Source organism: Mobula birostris, chromosome 7, assembly GCF_030028105.1.
Source record: "Mobula birostris isolate sMobBir1 chromosome 7, sMobBir1.hap1, whole genome shotgun sequence".
NCBI classification, from domain to species: Eukaryota; Metazoa; Chordata; class Chondrichthyes; order Myliobatiformes; family Myliobatidae; genus Mobula; species Mobula birostris.
This window is the reverse complement of record NC_092376.1, coordinates 144,431,445-144,453,981: the sequence shown is the minus strand read 5'-3', so window position 1 is coordinate 144,453,981 and position 22,537 is coordinate 144,431,445. Positions and strand designations below refer to the sequence as shown.

The following is a 22,537-nucleotide window of genomic DNA, read 5'->3' as shown; positions in this document are numbered from 1 at the left end:
AACAAAGTAGTACACATATAAAGAGCATGTCAGGCAGACAAAAATAAATGGACTGCACAGGGTAGAGAAAAGATAAGAAGTCAAACTGTAACCCCGCTTTTTAAAAAAGGAGGGAGAGAGGAACTGGGGAATTATAGACCGGTTAGCCTAACATCGGTGGTGGGGAAAATGCTAGAGTCCGTTATCAAAGATGTGATAACAGCACATTTGGAAAGTGGTGAAATCATCGGACAAAGTCAGCATGGATTTGTGAAAGGAAAATCATGTCTGACGAATCTCATAGAATTTTTTTGAGGATGTAACTAGTAGAGTGAATAGGGGAGAACCAATGGATGTGGTATATTTGGATTTTCAAAAGGCTTTTGATAAGGTCCCACGCAGGAGATTAGTGTGCAAACTTAAAGCACACAGTATTGGGGGTATGGTATTGATGTGGATAGAGAATTGGTTGGCAGACAGGAAGCAAAGAGTGGGAATAAACAGGACCTTTTCAGAATGGCAGGCAGTGACTAGTGGGGTACCGCAAGGCTCAGTGCTGGGACCCCAGTTGTTTACAATATAAATTAATGACTTAGACGAGGGAATTAAGTACAGCATCTCCAAGTTTGCGGATGACACGAAGCTGGGCGGCAGTGTTAGCTGTGAGGAGGATGCTAAGAGGATTCAGGGTGACTTGGATAGGTTAGGAGAGTGGGCAAATTCATGGCAGATGCAATTTAATGTGGATAAATGTGAGGTTATCCACTTTGGTGGCAAAAACAGGAAAACAGATTATTATCTGAATGGTGGCCAATTAGGAAAAGGGGAGGTGCAACGTGACCTGGGTGTCATTATACACCAGTCATTGAAAGTGGGCATGCAGGTACAGCAGGTGGTGAAAAAGACGAATGGTATGCTGGCATTCATAGCAAGAGGATTCGAGTACAGGAGCAGGGAGGTACTACTGCAGTTGTACAAGGCCTTGGTGAGACCACACCTGGAGTATTATGTGTAGTTTTGGTCCCCTAATCTGAGGAAAGACATCCTTGCCATAGAGGGAGTACAAAGAAGGTTCACCAGATTGATTCCTGGGATGGCAGGACTTTCATATGATGAAAGACTGGATCGACTGGGCTTATACTCTCTGGAATTTAGAAGACTGAAGGGGGGATCTTATTGAAACATATAAAATCCTGAAGGAATTGGACAGGCTAGATGCAGGAAGATTGTTCCCGATGCTGGGGAAGTCCAGAACGAGGGGTCACAGTTTGAGGATAAAGGGGAAGCCTTTTAGGACCGAGATTAGGAAAAACTTCTTCACACAGAGAGTGGTGAATCTGTGGAACTCTCTGCCACAGGAAACAATTGAGGCCAGTTCATTGGCTATATTTAAGAGGGAGTTAGATATGGCCCTTGTGGCTAAAGGGATCAGGGGGTATGGGGGGAAGGCTGGTACAGGGTTCTGAGTTGGTTGATCAGCCATGATCATACTGAATGGCGGTGCAGGCTTGAAGGGCCGAATGGCCTACTCCTGCACCTATTTTCTATGTTTCAATGTTTCTATTTATTCCGTAGAATGTAGAAGATTGGGGGGAGGGAGATTTAATAGAGGTTTACATCATGATGAGGGGGATAGAGAGGATAAATGCAAGTAGGTTTTTTTTCCACCTGGTTGGGTGAGTCTACAACTAGAGGTCATGTGTTAAGGGTGAAAGATGAAATGTTTAAAAGGAACAGCAGGGAGATCTTCTTCACTCAGAGTGGCGAAATTGTGGTACAAATTGCCAGTGCGAGTGATGCATGCAGAGTCGAATTCAACTTTTTAGAGAAATTTGGATAGGCAAAGAAGACTGGGTATATACCAACATCCCTGGAGCATAGAAAGTTGCTGCCAGTCCTTGCAGATTCTCTGATGATCTGTTATGCTAATTCCAGCATACCGACCATTGATTAAAGGAGTTAAACCAATTCAAAGCAAAATAAAGACCTGGCCAGAAAGAGCAATCTCAGCATTGCAGGAAAGTTTTGAAAGCACAGCCTGGAACATGTTCAGGAAGGTCCACTGATGTTGCCACAGCCTCTACCCTCCACTCCGTCCTGTCTCACCTGGAAAATGGTGCCTGTTGTGCCAGGATGCTGTTTATCTACCGCAGTTCAGGGTTTATATGATCATCCCTCAGAAGCTGGAAGGTAAACTGTCTTCACTGGGTTTTAAAACCTCTCTCTGTGACTGGATCCTGGACTTCGTGGCCGAAAGGCCACAGCTGGTCCGTGTTGGCAGGAACATCTCCAGCTCCATCACACTGATCACCGGTGTGCCCCGGGGCTTCATGCTGAGCCCATTGCTGTTCACACTGCTGACACATGACTACATTGCCAGATCCTGTTTAAGCCGAATCATCATGTTTGCTGATGTCACAATAGTGGTTAATCTCGTCAACAACGACAACAAGATAGCGCACAGGGAGGAGGTGGAGTGGATGGTAGAATGGAGCGAGCACAACAACTTGAGTCTCAACGTGGACAAGACCAAAGGAATGATAGCGGACTTTAGAAAGGTATAAGCTGACTATTCCTCACTGCTTATACTCAGCTCTTCCATGGAGAGAGTTAGAAGTACCAAGTTTCTGGGGTGCACATAACAGAAAATCTCACCTGGTCCCTCAACACCACCTCCTTGATCAAGAAAGCACAGTTGCATCTCCACTTCTTGATGTGATTGAGGTGAGTGAGGGTCCCACCCATTCTTACTAGTGTTCTCAGAAGCACCACTGAGAGTGTCCTGACCAACTGCATCACCTTCTAGTACAGCAATTTCAAGGACTACTGAGAGGATCATTGGGGTCTCTCTTCCACCCATCAGAGATATTTAGCAGGAGGGCTGCATACACAGGGCTACTAGCACTGTTAGTGATCCCTCCCATCCGTCTCACAATCTCTTTGACTCCCTACCATCAGGCAGGAGGTACCACAGCATTAGGACAACAACATTTAGGATGAGAAACAGGCTGTAAAATGACTAAATTATCTAACACCATCCAGGTTTCATTACACATGAAGTGCCAGCAGCACTTTACTGTTTACTTTTTAACATGTGTTGTAAATGCACCTTATTATTTATTAATTTTCAATAATATTGTGTTATGTGTGTGTCCAGAGGAATGTGGTTTCATTTGGTATACATGTGTACAATTGAATCACAATAAACTGAACTTAAACTTGAACTGGAGCTTTCTTGTTCAATCTCACCTTTCACGTAACACTGAGGCACCTATTACTTGCAGTTTATTAGCTCCTGAATCACCTGATTCAAGATTGCAGTCCTGATGAAGGGTCTCAGCCCAAAATGTCAACTGTTAAATCTTTACCATAAATGCTGCCTGGCCTGCTGAGTTCGTCCAGCATTTTGTGTGTGTTGTCTTGAATTGCCCGGTCAGCTTCATGACAACAGTCTTGGTATTTTTTTGTAGAAAAGTCAACAGTTGTTTCTTAGGTGTTAATTACATTGGATTTCAGGGCAGTTCAGATGCTGAGGATAGTCCATTGGTAAGGAATCCTCAGTTTGCGTGTGAGGTGCAGCCCTAGCTGCTTGCTTGTTGAAAACTCTGCGCGTACGGATCTCACTGAAGGACGGGTAGATCCTAGGGATGCGTGGCCTTCCTTTGTTCATCTCAAGGGGGAAGAAAGTAAACTAAGGTGTCTTCAGTAAGGTGGTGCTAGGTTGAGTAATGCCAATGTTCAAGTCACTTTACCCACCACTGTTCACTAGTCCAAACATTGTGGAGGTTCTCTAGACTATTGAGAATATTCTTAATTGGACAAATTCTCGTGGTTATGCTTTGACATGGTTTTATAGCACTGCATTTTAAGTGAATCTACAAATATATTCTTTAATTTTCCAAGAGTATGAAACTAAAACAAAATGATACACATTGAGTGAAATGTGAAACTTCTTCATTCTACATAGTATGCAGTCATTGTGTATAATTGGTCTCTGAGGGAGCAGGGATAAAGAAGCCAAAGCCAAGATTCATTCAAAAACTGTCAGGAGTTGGTGAGAAATTCTCTCGCATTTGCCATTTCAGTGATAACATAGTGGCAAATTAGAATGGTACTTTCCTGATTTTGCTGAATATACTGTCAAAGTTTTCAGCCATTCAGAACAACATTTCTTCATTCCTTTCCACAAAAAATTATATAGAAATGCATAGAACGCATAGCACAATGATTGCTCATTCAGCCTATTGGATCTATTTCAGCACTTGTGCTCCGCATTACTTTGTTACTTTACTGACAGCAACTCAGTATTTCAATTGGTCTAATCTTTTACTTGTATTTTATCTAAGTTATTTTATTTAAGTTACTCACAAATATTATCAACACCCTTGCTTCCTCCACTCCACGCAATTGTAAGTTTTGCATTTTCATTCATTGGTCATAAGTTCTTTCAAAGCTCACTGAATTAGGAATGAGGCTGTAGGCATGCGTGGAAGTGTTTGGCTAACAAATATGACTGCTTATCTTCCAAGTCAGTTGTAGCATTTAAAGAGGTCATTGATTCTTTGATGCCTTCAAACTTGCTGGCAATGAAGAAAATTGTTTTAGAGACTCAACTAATATTAAGCAGTTAAGATAAGAGTTCTGTTGTTACATGCCATTTCAGTATAAATACATGGAACAGTTTCCAAATTTAACCAATGCTACCGGGAGATCACTGACTTCCAGCTAATCCCAAGTTCAAAATTACTTGTATTTAGGTGAAACATTAAGTGGAGGCCATGTGCTCTCTTACATACAGTAGATCAAAACATCTCATTAGCACGGTGTCCTTGCAAGTTTCACAGCCAATATGTAACTGCTAACAAAATAGAACATAGAAGAGTACAGCACAGGAACAAGCCCTTTAACCTACAATGCTGTTTCAAATCAATTAAATTGGTGATCAGATGGCAAACTAATCTCTTCTGCCAACACAAAGTCCATATCATTCCATTTTCCTCATATTTGTGTGTTTATCTAAACATCTTTTAAAAGTCCCTAATTTATTAGCATCTACTACCACCCCAGGCAGTGCCTTCCAGGCACCTACCACTCTCTCAGTCAAAACTTGTTCCTCACATCAACTTTGAAATTACCCCTACTTATCTTAAATGGAAGCCCTCTGGTATTAGACCCTGGAAAAAGATACTGTCTGTCCACTTTGTATGTCTTATAAACCTCTACCAGATCTCCCCTCAGCTTCCACCGTTTCAGAGAAAACAACCCAGGTTTGTCCAACCTCTCGTTATGGCACATGCCCTCTAATCCAGGAAGCACCCTAGTAAACCTCTTCTGCACCTTCTCCAAAGCCTCGACAATAATGGGGGTGACCAGAACTGTATTCAATTCACTGGAGATGGCCTAACTAGAGTTTTATAAAGCTGCAACATAACTTCCTGACTTTTGAACCTCAATACCTCAACCAATAAAGGCAAGCATTAAACAGGCCTTCCTAACCACCCTGTCAACCTGTGTAGCCACTTTCAGGCAGTTTGAATTTCAGAGGTATATTTAATGTCAGAGAAATGTATACAATATACAACCTGAAATTCTTTTTCTTCACAACCATCCACGAAAACAGAGGAGTGCCCCAAAGAATGAATGACAGTTAATGTTAGAACCCCAAAGCTCCCCCCACCCATGCATAAGCAGCAGCAAAGCAACGATCACCCCTCCCCCACCATAAAAAAACATCGGCGCCAAGCGCTCAAGCGTACAGCAAAGTATCAATAAAGACACAGACTTGCAGTACCCTGAAGACTACTCGTTCACCCGGTAATTCGACATACCACAGATTCTCTCTCTCCCTAATAAGGGAAAAAGAGGTGGCCCCGTTTCACGGCGAGAGGGGAGACTTAATAAGCAACTTGCTAATTTACAATGTTAAAAGTCTGTTGCGTCGCTTTTTCCGAGCTCGGTGCCCAAAGAACTCGGGTCTCGGGGCACACAGCCAGCAGCCAACTTGCTGCTTTCGATCTTCTGTGTCCTCCCACAACACACCAGTTTCCTGTGGAGGCACCAACTTTGAGTCCGCCCGCCTCCAGAGCCACGAAATCCCAGAATCCTGAAGGCGCGCTAGTCTTCTAGGCTGCATCCTTAGTATATCGAATAGCGGCCAGTCATGAGACCCCAAGAGCAGGTCCCATTCCCGCAAAGAACCGAAGTCAGCATCTAACTCCAGGTCAGGTTCTTCAAAAGAACCCTGTAAGGGAAAAATACAGATATTAAAGATAGAAGTCGAGCTGTTTGTGAAGATGCAAGCGAAGGAGTCGCCGTTAGGCGCCATCGTCTTCCTAAGCTCCACCCATCACTTTGGACACTGAGATCCCTCTGCTCATCAACACTGTTCAGGTCTTCATATTTGGCTGTGTTAAACTCCATCTGCTATTTCTCTACCCATATATGCAATTGATCGATATCCAACCATATTCTTTGCTATTCTTCTACACCGTCCACAATACCAGCAATCTTTGCATCATCTGCAAACTTAGTAACAGACCCACCTGCATTTTCATCCAGCAGTGTTGGATGAATAACGTATTAATTATCTGATCAAATTATCTGATCTTTGGATAATGCTCTGTTCTATTTGGTTGCTGTATGGCATGTAATACTTCTTATGCTGCCCCAATTGACTTATAAGGATATGGAAGATGGTATGTAAGTGCAGGCCTCCAAAGTCCTCAATATATTTATATTGTCAAATTACAACAGGAGTCTTTGAAGCATCATTCGTGGAGGGTCTGAGGAATTGATAGTAGCCATCTCTGTTAGCCTTGGAGGATTTTAATAGTGATATGAAAAAGAAAGAACAGAAAAAAAAACTAAACCACATTTTCAGAAAGGCAGATGGATAGACTCTAGTTTGATAAGGCTGCCTTAGGAAGATTTAGTTTGCTAAGATCTTCTAAATTGGTTTTGGTGCAGGTTTAAGGTGTGTCTTTGGACATTAATCAAGACCAAAGATGTGGATGCCCTGACTGCCCCAAACCCTGAGGGTAAAACCCCTAAATATGTCTGAAGAAACTGAATAGCAGGCAGGCTGCACTGCTGTGGTTCCCAGTGATGAGTTTATGAGTGAATTTGCCTTGGTGTGAGTTGGGATACAGGCTACCTGATTTAAATCGATGTAGAGTAGAATCTGTAAAGCCAGCCTGGAGTTTGTTAAAATTGTCAAGCCCAGAATGAACAAAGGTATGACCTGTACTGCTGCTTTTATAAGATGCTCACAAGCTGATGTAAATTTCACAAGGGCAAATGATCACAAATTGAATGAACCAAAAATTATGATACTGGGATTAAGTTTAATGTGGACTAGTAGTACATGGCTTATGTAAGAAAATTTAATACATTAATACTACTCAAGTATTGAGGAATATCTACAGAAATCCCCTGTGAATTTTAAATGTGCTTTAAGAATTTTATCTAAATTTAAATGTAGATCACCAAAATGAAATGAATCACTCTGTTAGCTGGAAGCACCTCCTCCTTGGTCACCGCTCAAATACACCTCTCCGAACGTTCTCTTTACGACATTTCGCTTTTACGAAAGACCTACATTAGTACCTGTTTTCGTTAACCGAAAGAGGATTTTCACTTTTACGAAAAAAGATGCTCGCTTTAATCTTGTGTTTACCCTGAGAAAGACTACCATGACCATGAAGCCTTGCGCAGGCAGGTGTGTGTGCATGCGTGACGTGCGAATGCGTGTACACGTGCATGCGTGACGTGCGAATGCGTGTACGTGCTGACTTTTTTCGACAAATCGATTTTGACTCAAACTTCCCAACTGTTAAGTGAAACTACACCGTACATACATTATTTCTACTTTATATAGGCTGTGTATTTATCATATCATTCCTGCTTTTACTATATGTTAGTGTTATTTTAGGTTTTATGTGCTATTTGGTATGATTTGGTAGGTTATTTTTTGGGTCTGGGAATGCTCAAAAAATTTTCCCATATAAATTAATGGTAATTGCTTCTTCGCTTTACGCCATTTCGGCTTACGAACGGTTTCATAGGAACGCTGTACATTCGGATAGCGGGGGAAACCTGTAGAGGGTATTGGCAGCTGACCTCACCATGGAAAATAGATAGGGAAATAATCTAGCCTTTGAAGGTGGCTACAGTATAACCTTCCTTTCATGAGGTTACTGATAGCTATCTACTGTATATCGAATAAGGCTTAAGATTTTCAAGTTCAGAGATTTGCAGGCTGCAAACCCAATACCATCACAGAACTCCAGGGCCTTTTTGAAGAAGATTCCACTAAAAATTTTCCTATTTTTGCTGCTTGATTAATGTTACTATATTTGGCCTTAAAATCATATTTGTCTGCATCTTATCATAGAGTCAAGGTGCATAAATATTTTTTATCCATCCCGGTTGAATCTGGTGGTATTTACACTGGTAATCCTCCTACTCAAACAGTGATTATCATTTGAAACTTCCTGCAATCTTAAGGAGCCAAGTGAACTCGAAATTGATAGGAAAACTACATGTTTGCAATAATGTTGAGTTTTATTAATTTAAGTATTTGGAAAAGAATTCACAGATGCTTAAGCATAACTGGTAATTAGAATTCTGACAATAAGTAGAACGCTTTATATTTCTTCATCGTGATGGAAATTGCTTTTGAGTTATTTCTTCATTCTGCTTTCTCAGCTTCAACAATTGGATTGACATTTCTCTTAGAGTGGATTTTATTTTACTTAACAGGGTACTCGTCAAAACTTTCAATTTCAGACTCCAAAATAATAACATTGCATTTGAAAAAAATCCCTTCTATCTTTATTACATCTTTGCCCTTTTTCAGGTTATGGGTTTGACCTATTGCCTACAGAACAATAATTTACATTCCAATATGCTCTGCACTTCTCATGTGCAGAGAATATAATGGTATTGGGATTCAATTCTTAAGGTAATCTCTGCTCCTTTCACATAGGAGAATCTTTCTTTAGTTCTGTCGCAGAATGAGACAATATTTCAATAACTGCTCCTTATGATAGGAGTAGAGGATACTGAAAATAGTTGGTAAGCTGTTTGCTATCCCATTGCTGCTGATATGTAGATGGTTTTGAATTGGGCAGTCCAGTGTTCGGTATATTTTACTTCCTGTTGTGCTACTGGTGTTTAGAGAGGCAAGGAAGGTCCTCCATCTCTGACAGTATTCAGGGTGTCAGTAACTTCCTTTACATTTTCACTACTGTCAGTCATGCAAGTCCTGGGTGGAGACCCAGGAATACTGTTACACCTAGATGTGGAACGATTCTTCATTACGCTACAATTTTGTTTTACCGGTCAGGGTTGGTAGCCCTGAGCTGAACCCCCAAATCTGAAGGACCAATGGAGCACTCTTAGTCTGCCCTCTACCCTTTGACCTGTTTGGCCAAAGGTGACCCTACCAAAAGCCAAAGCATAAAAGCCCTGACTCCAGCCAACATGGCTCTGTGGGTCATTGAGGCACTCAAGCCTATAAACCATGACAAGGTTGTGGACCTCTTGGAGGAGGGTTTGATATGAAAAAGTCCTGTCACCTAACATAATCCTATAGAGCAGTGAGCCATCACGGACTGGTTTTCCTCTGCTAGAACTACCAATGATATGTCTCTGAGGGGCAGTATTCCTCTTTTGGTTACAAAAAGAGATCGTACCACTGCTGCCAGTACCTGATGCTGATCAGCCATGAGCACCTAAAGTCTCCAGGAGCACCTTGTTGGGTTCAGTTGTGAAACTACAGATTTCTAGTCTAGAAGCTGCAACTTTTTTTTTTACTTTATTCACTTATGGGGTGTGGACATTGCCAGCTAAACCAGCATTTATTGCCCACCCCTAATTGCCCTTGAGAAGGTGGCGATGAGCTGCCTTTTTGAACCGCTGTAGTCCCTGAGGTGTAGGTACACCTGCAGTGCTGTTGAGGAGGGAATTCCATGATTTTGACCCAGCGACAATGAAGAAATGGCGATATGTTTCCAAGTCAGGATGGTGAGTGACTTGGAGGAGGAATTCCAAGTGGTGGTGTTCCCAGGTATCTGCTGTTCTTGCTTCTCTAGATGGTAGTGGTCATGGGTCTGGAAGGTGCTGCCTTAGGAACTTTGGTGTGTTGTTGCAGTGCATCTTTTAGATAGTACACACTGCTGCAACTGTTTGTTGATGGTGGAGGGATTAGATGCTTGTGGAAGGGGTACCAATCAACTGGGCTGCCTTGTACTGGATAGTGTCAAGCTACTTGAGTGTTGATGGAGCTGCACTCATCCAGACGAGTGGCAAGTATTCTATTACACTCCTGACTTGAGCCTTGTAGATGGTGGACAGGCTTCGGGGAGTTAGACTCCACAGGATTCCTAGCCTTTGACCTTCTCTGGTAGCCGTGGTGTTTATATGGCTAGACCAGTTCAGCTTCCTGTCAATGTCAACGCACATAGACTTATTAGCTGAGACTTGATTGTGAAAATGATTTGAGTTTTAAACACTTCTACCAAACATCTGGGCAACTCATCCTAAATGCCTACTGCACAATGGATGTAATCACATGTAAATTGTTCCTTCTGATGTATACACCTGCCATCCCTTCTCCCTGCGGTTTACCTGCAACACACCCTCTCTCAGCCTATCCTGGTTCCAAAACCTAAACCAGCATTTTTCTTTCTCATGATCACAGTAATGTTTATCAAGTTGGAAAAACACGGTAGTATTGATAGCAGATATCAAAAATTTAGATGCTTTTAAATAATCAGTGGGAACATTAAAAAAAATGAATGACTTATATGTGAATAGAAATACTTTTAAAAGTTGTTATTACAATAGAGATAACACTGCCAAAGGTCGCATTGATGTCTTAAAATGAATAAATGAACACATGCTCTGAATGATTTCTTCCTCCAAGTATTCACCAAGGAAGGCTTGACCAACATGTCTTCTTCAAACAAAGCAATGCAACTTTAACCAGTTGGTGACTTGCTGGAGATAAATGTCTCAGAGAAGTTAATAGAACTCAAATGAGTCCTGAGGGAAACACTACTTCAGTGTGCAAGATACTAGGAGCGTAGCCATGGCAATCATGGCGCTAGGAGTTCACCTTTTTCAGATTTATGGGGCATTGCTGGTTTCCTTAATATATTAGATACAGTTCAAAGAAGGCTGACTACACAAGTATCCAGAATGGATGAGTTGTTCTGTAAAGAACAATTGGACAGGCTAAGCTTGTATTGACCAGAGGTTAGAAAAGTGAAAGGGGACTTGGTTGAAACATTTCAACATCTAAGGAGATGTTACATTGTAAGTGTTTGGAAAATGTTTCCTCCTGTGGAAGAATCTAGAACCAGGAATTTCTTTTTTAAAAGAGTAACTTTTCTACTTTCAGAGGGTAGTGAGTCTTTGAAATTGTCTACCCCAAGGGCTGTGGAAACAGAGCCTTTGAATATTTTTTTAAGGAGTGAGTAAGTAGATACTTGGTTGGGGGCATTGGACTATTGGTGGAGATGTGCATGCAGAATTAAGGTAACTGTCAGACAGGCCATTGCTCTTATTAAGTGGCAGAGCAGGCATGAAGGATAAAATGTCCTGCTCCCTATTCTACTCTCTATGCTCATGCATTCTAATTAATTTGTGTAAGCAATGATTGTTAAACAATTCAAAATAAACTGCTATGCAAAATGATGTCAATATTCAGCTTGAAGTTTCAATTTAATAATTTCTGAATCACTGCACACATTTTGAACTTTTGTACTTATTTTATGAGAAAAGTTGTTTCTTCATTCTATCTTGAGCAGTAATCATATCAATTCCCCTTAACAATTGTTCCTTTATTTCTGTTATTTTTTTGGAATTATAAATTGTTCTTTGACCTTCACTAAACTCTTTTTGAAGGACAGTACAGTCGTCCTTCACTAATCCGACTACCTGTAATCCGGTTCCTTTGATAATCCGGCACTGATTATGCTTAATGTGATTCTTCTGTTATTTGGCATTTTCACTAATCCAGCACTCCTCAGGTCCCAATGGTGCCGGATTAGTGAAGGTCGACCTGTACTTAATGGTGAGGCAGGAAGTCAGAGAAAGCCTTTCACTTCCTCAAGATATTTAAGACTCCTGCATGAAAATTCAGTACCTCACTTTCAGTTTCATTACTCATATTTAAACTATTTTCTAGAAGTTTCTTTTTAAGTTATTAATTTCTAAACTTCTCCGCTTTCTTTATTTTCCTGTATCATTTTTAAATGCAACAAATGCCTACAGCTAGTTAATTCTTGTGCATTTGTCCTTCCAAACTAATTCCTTGTGCATTTGTCACCCCTCACTAATCTCCCTCCTGGCTCAGATCCTTGTAAGAGACAGAAAAACTACACCATCCCGTTCACTCTCGGCTCTTCCCTCCATTCAAGGGCCCAAAGAGTCATTTCAGGTGAGGCAACACTTTACCTGAAATCTTTGGGGGTCGTCTATTGTATCTAGTGCTCCCGATGTGGCCTCCTGTACATTGGTGAGACCCAATGTACATTGGGGGACCACTTTGTTGAGCACCTCCACTCAATCTGCCAAAAGTGGAACTTCCCAGTGGCCAAGAATTTTTAATATCTATCCCCATTCCCGTCCCGACATGTTGGTCCATAGCCTCCTCTTTTGGCACAATGAAGCCACCCTCAAGGTGGAGGAGCAACACCTCATATTCCATCTAGATGGCCTCCAACCTGACGGCATTAACATCAATTTCTCCTTCTGGTAATTTTTCCCTCCCCTTTCCCTTTTCTTATATTCCCCACTGTAGCCTCTTAACTTTTCTCCTCACCTACCCGTCACGTCCCCCTGATGCCCCTCCTTCACTTTCTCCATGGTCCACTGACCTCTCCTATCAAATTCCATCTTCAGCCCTTTACCTTTCCCATCCATCTGGTTTCATCTATCACCTTCTAGCTCATCCCTCCTTTTCTTCCCCCCCCCACCTTTTCATTCTGGCCTCTTTGCCCTCAGCCCCAAATGTCAACTGTTTATTCATTTCCATAGATGCTGCCTGTCCTGCTGAGCTCCTCCAGCATTTTGTGTGCTGCACTAGTTAACACTTCCCCTGTGCAAAGGCAGTAATTGTAGTTCTGGATATTTTCAGAAATCTCTACTTTAAATGTAGCCTATCTTTAAGAGCTCTCTCTGTCAGTCACAGTGTTAAGAGGGGGAATGAGATGAGAAGCTAGTCCCTCAAACCGAAGTTGATATCAATCCATTAGCGAGCAGATGGAGGAATTTAGGGAAGCAACAGTAAGACATTTAAAATGGAATTGTTAAGCTATCCTTAACTGTCTTCCTCTTTAAATGTTCAGTGCTTGAGAGAATCAGCCAATAATGGATCTATTATAGCCATGGGGCAAACCAGCATCAGTCATATCTTCCCTGTTGAATACTTATAGGAAGCAGTCGTTCAGAAAATGTACATACATCTCCTGCACTACAGCTATTCAGGAAATGGGAGTTCACCTCTACAGAATTCACAAATCACTAGCCGATAATTTAAGATACAGAATAAAATTTGCTGTCAGAGAATTTATGTGAATAAAAGTAAATAAAGCACAATTTTATTTCAGCTTGTGTTTCCTGAAGCATGTGTGGATGATGTGACTCTGCATTATGAAAAATCACAATATGGACCCCTTCCTCGGAATTCAGCCCACTTCATAGTGCAGAATTGCTTGTGCATTTAGTGTTGATTCTCAATGTCACACCAATTTTACCTTTATGATCATGGTGCCATACAGCAAATGCAAATATTGAGCAAAACAACAGACAAGTTCAGCAGCTCTTTCCGATATGTGTTTTCTCAATGAAAAGACCATTTTTGTGTCATTATCCAACCACTAGAATTAAGCAATAGAATTAGAAGAATTAACGTCTTCTATAGTTCCCTTCAGGGTGTTATACATCTCTGCACAAACTGTCCTTTCTTATTGTAATACCATCCCGGACCCATTCCGCATAACAAACAAAATTAAATACAGGATGTCTACATATTAGACATGCTGCCTAAGTCCAGTGTGATGTGCTACATCCAGTCATTATTTGCCCAATTAAAGACCAGCAACCTCATGCAGGACACGACCCAGACAATGGCAACATTTTTTTTAAAGCTGCAGCTTTCCTATGTTGGCGACTAAGGTATTGGCGTACTTTGACTACTCCACACAGGAGGAAAATTGTGCTCCAGCAGCAGACTCTGTCCCTTGCTCAAATATGAGCAGCCTAGGACTTAGGACTGATCAGCTACCGAGGCAGAATTCCTTTCTCCCTTTTAAAGAAGTCCAGGTTTAGCCATCTTCGTGAAACCACCAAGTAGCTGTCTTCTAATAAAGTAAAAGATCTAAAATAACTGGGCCCAGATATACGCACTCTTACGACTCAAGCATATTTTTATTTTACATGTGCGCAATGAAATCAGCATGGCCTCTGTCACCCACACTGTTCTGAAGCCATAACTGGTTCATCAGTTATGAATATTGACCATTTAGTAAATAGTACCATATACAGTATGTTTGAATTCCTTACTTGCAAGATCAATCACCATTCACGATAGAGATGTTAAGTCAATCGAAACTTCCAGCTAACAGCTGGTAGTTTGAAGTTAGCAAAGCAATTGACCCCTAATTGTTGGGTGTGTTTCACATCCTTCTGTTATTTGTCTTGTCTGTCTCTGGCACCCCTTGTTGTGTAAAGGGAAGCAATGGTTTAGGAAAACATTTCTAGAAAAGTCTCACTTAAGAGGCCTCATTCATGAGGCTTGAGTACACAAAACCACAATCACACTGGCCTTATCTGTCTGCAATGGGCATTACAGGCTCTGGTGGTCTCAGTTCAAAGGTCGCCCTTGTCTGGGTTTGACTACACACCAGCACGGCAATTCTCGCCTGGATATTGTCTTTCGTCCTTCCCTTGCCTTACTGCAACTACCACACCAGTTCTCACCTTCAGTAACACATCACAGAAAAATCTTGACAGTTCTAAACATGGAAAGATGAACAAAAAAAATGTTGCTGTAGTAAAATTTAGTCCAATACATTTTTCTAATAGTGTTAATGCTGGGTATTTCTTGGTGTTGTAAACATACAAATGTAGCAATCATTAAAAAATAGTTTGTTAACTGGTTTAATCTGAATGGTGAGATGATAACTTTGAAATGGTTCTTGATGTAAACCACACCAAAAAAATAACAATGTCACCTTTCCTATATAGATAGAAATTACAGGATTTTTATTATCTTTATTCTAGATACAATATTCCAACAGCAAGCTACAATAAATATATTTAAACCAGGCAAGAATTGATGTGACCTTGTGATAGATATTCACTGTCCATGACCAGGGGGCCTTTTTGCGAAGCTCAGCTTTCTAACACAGCAGCTGTGAGCTTCTAGAGATCAAAAAGTTGTTTTGAGTAAGTTAAACTTCCAACCAATATTCTTTGTTCAGCTTGTTGTCATAAATAGGAGCCAGTCTTCAGTTCTTAATGTAACCTATAAGCAATAATCAGTCTGAAGTTAAAAGGACAGCTTTACAAACAAACCACACTGTCTATAGAGCACTGGTTGTAGACCTGCAGCACCTGGGCTAACTACCTAATAGGTTTTATTTATATAATTTATTTATTGAGATACAGCGTGGAATAGGCCCTTCCGGACTTTCAAGCCACACTGCCCAGCAACCCTTGATTTGACCCTAGCCTAATCACAGGACAATTTCCAAAGACCAATTAACCTACAATCTGGTACGTCCTTAGACTGTGGGAGAAAACCAGAGCACCCAGAGGAAACCTACAGGATCACTGAGAGAACATACAAACTCCTTACAAGCAATGCCAAGAATTGAACCTGAGTCGCTGGTACTATAAAACGTTGTGCTAACCACTACACTACCATGTGCAGTGTAAGACAATGGTGTTATGCAAACTGGGCTTGTATCAATCAGACAATGCTGGCTAAGTTATTTAATTAAAGGAAGTGTGCAAACCAGATTGATGCTATCACATAGCACATGAAATAGCTGATCTACTAATGGCAGACTTGTATACTCAGAGAGTCAGCCCTCACAGCATTAATTGTGGGTACCTTGGACTTTTAGACCACTTATGTTGAGGAGGTATCTGAAGAAATATCACATGTGTAAAGTCACCCAAGTGCCAAAAAATAATAGTAAAAGAGCAGTTAGGCTTTTTAGAAATGGTTCAAAAACAACAAGAACAAAGACAGAAAGACAAGGTGAACTAGAATCCATTCGTCTGCTTATGTGTTCTGCAATGAACAACTTGTTCTTCTGCACACCGGTTGGTATGCCTTTTTAGCTTATAGAAATTGTACGTGTGTTTTGGAAAACCTTTGTGTTTTAGAAATTGTTTGTCATTTCTACTCTTAGAAATCCTCTGTGCATTTTAAATGCACAGTGAGTTTTGTCTGAACTTAAATGTGTATCATTAAAAATAAATGAACTGTATATCGCTAAAAATAAATTAACTTTGTTTGCTGGAAGTTTCTCCTCCTTGGTATGGGGGTGGGGGGGGGGACTCACCACTCGTTGTGGATATTGATAACTAAATTACCATGGAGGATAAATGGAAGTGATTTAGTCTTTGAAGAGTAGCTAACTACAATATAATCTCCTTTTATAGTGGGGGTACCCATAGCTATCTATATCCAATTGGGCTTCAGATCTTCATTTGAGTTTAGAAGTTTGCAGTCAGCAAACCCAATATAATCACAACCTGAGAACACTGGAATAGTGTTCCCATTATTTACAAAAGTTAACATATAGATAGAACATAGGAAATTATTTATTAGGCAGTTTTGGAGCCCTTAAAAAACAAATTAAAAATAGTGATAGGTTTTTTTAAGAAATGAGAAAGATCATTTTGGAAGATTTGCATTTGGATTTTTATCTCAATAATTGTTAATACTGATATGCCAATTCCACCACTGTAGATAACACTAATAACATCAGTTTGGAGGGATAAACTAACTGTGGGACATATATAGTCATATGAGATTAAAGGTCAGATTAATTTATTTGTTGTAATTCATTGCTGTTGTGGATGTTATAAAGATTGTATCTATTATGTTCCTTGCTTAAAAAGCAAGAGAGACCATATCAGTTGTTTACATTTTGAGTAAAACTGATAGCACATGTCACAAACAATAGACTTTTTAAATAAGTTTAACAACTTAATATATTGTCATTATGAAACGTTTCATATGCGTACTCTTTGATTTACAAATAGAAAACGATTTGGTAAGAACATTTTCATAAATGAAAAGGGGTGGGCGAAATGCGCGGTGGGTTTCCGGTACAGCGTGTTCCCATGTCTAGAGGGTCAAGCAAGAAGTAAGTTTCTTAATCAAGGACATGTAACCAGATTGTCTCTAAGTCGAAAAAAAAAGATCAGTTTCATCTTCCTTCTTTGAGAAAGTGTTGGCTGTAGCTGGGCCTCCTATATGAGTTCTCTGGGTTGAGCCATGAAAACTATAAATTATATCTACCTTCTTTATCTCCTTGAAACATTACTTTTATTACTCTATTATGCCACAATCTAATGTGCTCGATTCCATGAATTTTAATAAATTCAAATTTCTAAGGGCTCTTGCACTATTTTTATGACATTAAATAAAGGACAAAGGCATCGTTTTTCAGATGCTGAATATCTGAAATAAATGCAGAAAAACAGCTTGAAAGGTTAGACTTTATCTATCAAGAGGCAAACAATGGAGTCACCCGTTCTAACCAATGATCTTTCGTTACACTCACGTATTTAGCTCCAAACAAACTGCACAAATGTATTTAACATTTCTGTTCAAATTTTCTTGAAAGAATTTGTTTAACTGAAGCCTTATTCAGTTCATACCTTGTTTGTAATTCCATTTTTGTGTTTGTTCACCTCATGTTTGTTTCAGTCTCTCTGCTGAAATTGAACAATTTCAATCACACAAATACTAAAATATGCACGTCTTACATACATTTAAGTAGCTTTTAACTGCCTACACTTTAATGTCGACTCTAGCTATGTGATGCCTTATGGATGTGATAATCCATTCTCTGTAACCTGTAACAAAATCCAAACGGCTGAGATGATTATCTTGAGTGTAAATCCAATCTTTCTCAACTCAGCCCTAGAATTTGGTTTGTCTGTCTATTTTTGGACCATGCTTTTAATGACATTTGGAGCTAAATCTGGCATAGCCCAAACTAAGCATGAGTGAGTAAGTTATTAATGACTAACAATAGGCTGCAACCAAACTATCTGCTGAATGAACTCAGCAGGTCAAGCAGTTGAGGGAAGATGAGAAGAACATCCAGAAGGATCATACACACAGCCCTTCTGGTTCTAAGCGATTGCCAGTGTTTCATCTTGTTAAATTTTAAATACAAACAGCCCTTCTTTTGACTGGTTTTATTTGGGAACTTTATTTGAAGTTAACCCAATGGAGTTAAAATCACCTACGATTATATCTGCTGTTTTGTGGTTTAATTACCTTCTCATAAACTAGTTTCATTTTCAGAACTAGGAGATTATTACTGGTAAGAAAAGTGTAAGGCTAATTATTCTTGCTATTTATTCCATCAGCACCAATACAAATCAAGTTTGTCATATTTTTGGCAAATATTCACATTGTCTGAAGTCAGCTTTTACATGTTTTTCCAGAAAGGTGTAGAAGTCTTTGCAAACCACTGTTTCTGATTCAGAAGAATATTTACACATCACAATCACTGGAGAAATATTTTATCACTTAAGCTAATACTTAAGAAAACTTCATTCTCCTAAATTGATCTGAAAATAACAAATAAATTAGTTGTGGTTAATGATTTTACATTGTTTTAATTGGGAATAATTTAAATGCTAATTACAGTGCTTAAAATTAATTTCACAAAACTTGCTGTGAGGAGCCTTTCAAGTAATTTTAAAACAATTCTCAAAGTACCTGTAAAACTTAACTTAAAGGAGCAATAAATATCCACATCTGCTATTAGTTTTGCACAATTTTCTGACTAATATTCCAGGAAGCATGCCATTTTCCTTAATAAGTTAATGCAAATTATATTGTCTTTTATGGCTGTATAATAAACTTTCAAGTTGTTCCTTACATATTAAATAGACCCTTCATTTTGGTTTAAAAAAGGATGAAGCTAAGTATTACAAAGAAGATTCAGCATTTGATTATTTAAAGTTCATTTCACCTATTTCGCTTCTATTCATTTCTTGTTCTTTTCTTATCCTTCAGAGGGGATCAAAGCTAGAGATGAAGGGAAAGATGCAAATCATTCAACTCTGAAAGGTAACCTGAAGTAAATGTAAACTCTATGCGTTAGAAATGCTTCAATGTACGTTTTCACAAATATAGATGAGAAGAATTCATCAGTTTATTGTGCGGGTGGGCTAGGCTCCAACATTCTTTAGTGTATAGCATCTAAAGCATTACATGGTGAACTGCAATCCCACTCAAAGACCTTTATTATACAATTTCTAACCAAGGAAAGCTGGAGTTTCAGCAATCTGTTCTTCAGCATTTTCTGCATACATAGAATACTCTAGCTGAGGACAGCTTTAGAAAGCTCACTTCTTTGATCTTGTATTCTGTGTTAATAAAGAATACAGTAGTATCCTTTTATCATCAAATAATTCACATGGTGTGCTACCTTCGAGATACTTCAGTTCCTACTTATTTATCACCGTCCTGACACTTACCTCGCCTTCAACAAGTACATTGCTTCACGTTCTCCATATTAAATTCCATTTGCTTTTTCTTAGCTGTATGTTCATTGATGACTTCCTGCCTCTACAGCTTATTTCCTCATTATCAGCCTCATGGCCAATTTTGGTATTGTCTGCAAACTTCTTAATTATGCCTCCCATATTCAGTCAAAAGCATTGCATATACTATTGAAAGCAAAGGACTTGGTACAGAGCCCTGCAAAGTCTCACAGCAAACATCTTTCCAGGCACTACAGCACCTACCACTGATTACCCCTTGTACCTGCATTTTCGCCTTTTTCACCTTAATGTTATTTTCCTTTCTAATCAGCCTACCACCTTAAGACCGTAAGGCATAGGAGCAGAATTAGGCCATTCAGCACATCGAGTCTGTTGCGTCATTACATCATGGCTGATCCCGGATCCCACTCAACCCCATACACCTGCCTATTCGCCATATCCCTTGATGCCCTGACCAATCAGGAAACTATCAACTTCCACCTTAAATATACCCATGAATCTGGCCTCCACCACAGTCTCTGTGGCAGAGCATTCCGCAGATTCACTACTCTGGCTAAAAACAATTCCTCCTTACCTCTGTTCTAAAAGGTCGTCCCTCAATTTTGAGGCTGTGCCCTCTAGTTCTGGATACCCCCACCATAGAAAACACTCTCTGCACATTCACCCAATCTAGTCCTTTCAACATTCAGTAGGTTTCAGTGAGATTCCACCCACCCCCGACATTCTTCTAAATCCCAGTGAGTACAAGCCCAAAGCTGCCAAACACGCCTCATATGTTAACCCCTTCATTCCCAGAATCATCCTCATGAACTTCCTCTGGACTCTCTCCAACGACAACACATCCTTTCTGAATATAGGGCCCAAAACTGTTAACAATACTCTAAGTGCAGCCTGATTGTGTCTTATAAAGCCCCAGCAGTATCTCCTTGCTTTTATATTCTATTCCCCTTGAAATAAATGATAATATTGCATTTGCCTTCTTTACACAGACTCAACCTGTAAATTAACATCCTGGGAGTCTTGCATGAGGAATCCTAAATCCCTTTGTACCTCTGATGGAACCTTCTCCCCATTTAGATAACAGTCCACATTATTGTTCCTTTTCCCAAAATGCATTATCATACACTTCCCAACACTGTATTCCATCTGCCACTTTTTTGCCCATTCTGCCAATTTGTCTGTCTTACTGCAATTGCATTGCTTCTTCACCGTGCCTCCCCCCCCCCCCCCGCCCTTGCCAGGAAGCCATCAATTTCATTATCCAGATCACTGACAAACAATGTGAAAAGTAGTGGTCCGAATACTGACCCCTGAGAAACACCACTAGTGGTCACAGGCAGCCAACCAGAAAAGGCTTTGCTGCCTCCTGGCTGTCAGCCATTCCTCTATCCGTGCCAGTATCTTTCCTATAATGCCATAGGAACTTACCTTGTTAAGCAGCCTCATGTATGGCACCTTCTGAAAGTCCAAGTAAATGACATCCACTGCCTCTCCTTTGTCCACCCTGCTTGTTACTTCCTCAAAGAACTCTAACAGATTTGTCGGGCAAAATTTCCTTTTACCAAAACCATGCTGACTTTGATTTATTTTATCATTAGTCTCCAAGTACCCTGAAGCCTCATACTTAATAATGAACTCCAGCACTTCCCAACCACTGAGGTTAGGCTAACAGGCATACAATTTCCTTTCTTTTGTCTTCTTCCCTTCTTAAAAAGTGGAGCAACATTTACAGTCTTCCGGGACCATACCAGAATCAAGTGATTCTTGAAAGATCATGACTAATGCATCTGTTATCTCTTCAGCAACTTCTTTCAGGACTCTGGGATGTAGTCCATCTGGTCCAGGTGACTTATCCACCTTAAGACCTTTGAGTTTGCCTCAACACATAATAGGAATGGCACTCACTCCTGCTCTCTGACACTCACAAGCCTCTGGCACACCTCTAGTATCTTCCACAGTGAAGACAGATGCAAAGTACCCATTAAGTTCATCAGCCATTTCTTTGTCCCACATTACTACCTCACCAGCATCATTTTCCAGTGGTCCAATTTCAACTCTCACCTCTCTTTTACTCTTTATATTACAGAAAAAACTTTTAGCATCCTGTTTTATATTAGTGGCTAGCTTGCCTTCATATTTAATCTTTTCCCTACTTATAGCTTTTTCAGTTGCCTTTTGATGGAGTTTAAAAGCTCCCCAATCTTCCAACTTCCCACTTACTTTTGCCCTTTCCTTGGCTTTTATGCAATTCTTGACTTCCCTTGTCAACCACGGTTACCTACTCATGCCATTTGAGACTTCCCCTGTGGGACATATCTATCCTGCACCTTGTGAGCTATTCCTGCAAATGTCAGCCATCTCTGCTCTGCAATCATGCCCGTCAGTATCCTCCTCCAATCCGCCTGGGCAAGCTCCCCTCTCATGCCTCTGTAATTGCCCTTATTCCATTGCAATACTGACCCATGTGACTTATGCTTCTCCCTCTCAAATTGCAGTATCAATTCTATCATATTATGATCACTGCCTCCTAAGGTTCTATCACATAGGACCTTACCTACAGACCTTGTTGAAATCTTCACAAGCTACCTATTATCTTTTCTAAAAATTCAACCATTTTCAATCTGACTCAATATTTACACAGCAAATAGTGGTCACATGATCCATAGTCATTAACCTGTGTGTTTTTAATGAGTAATCAGACTAAATATTTTTCCAGCAATTTTCCCACATGCTGTGTTGCCTTCTCACTTTTTAAAACAGTAGTATTGTGTCCCTTTTCCTC

At 40.1% G+C, this 22,537-nt stretch overlaps 1 protein-coding gene across 2 annotated transcripts in view; it reads left to right on the top strand.

Annotated features, from left to right (window-relative positions):
* The window catches only part of spock1 (SPARC (osteonectin), cwcv and kazal like domains proteoglycan 1), a 502,072-nt gene that overhangs the window by 441,772 nt on the left and 37,763 nt on the right, over window positions 1–22,537 (top strand). The window contains exon 7 of one of the 2 annotated variants that reach the window (XM_072263862.1): window positions 19,265–19,318. The exons of the other annotated variant lie outside the window; for it this stretch is intronic. Within the exon in view, the coding sequence (XP_072119963.1) occupies window positions 19,265–19,318 (54 nt within the window). The remainder of the gene's footprint in view (window positions 1–19,264; window positions 19,319–22,537) is intronic. 2 annotated transcript variants of the gene reach the window in all.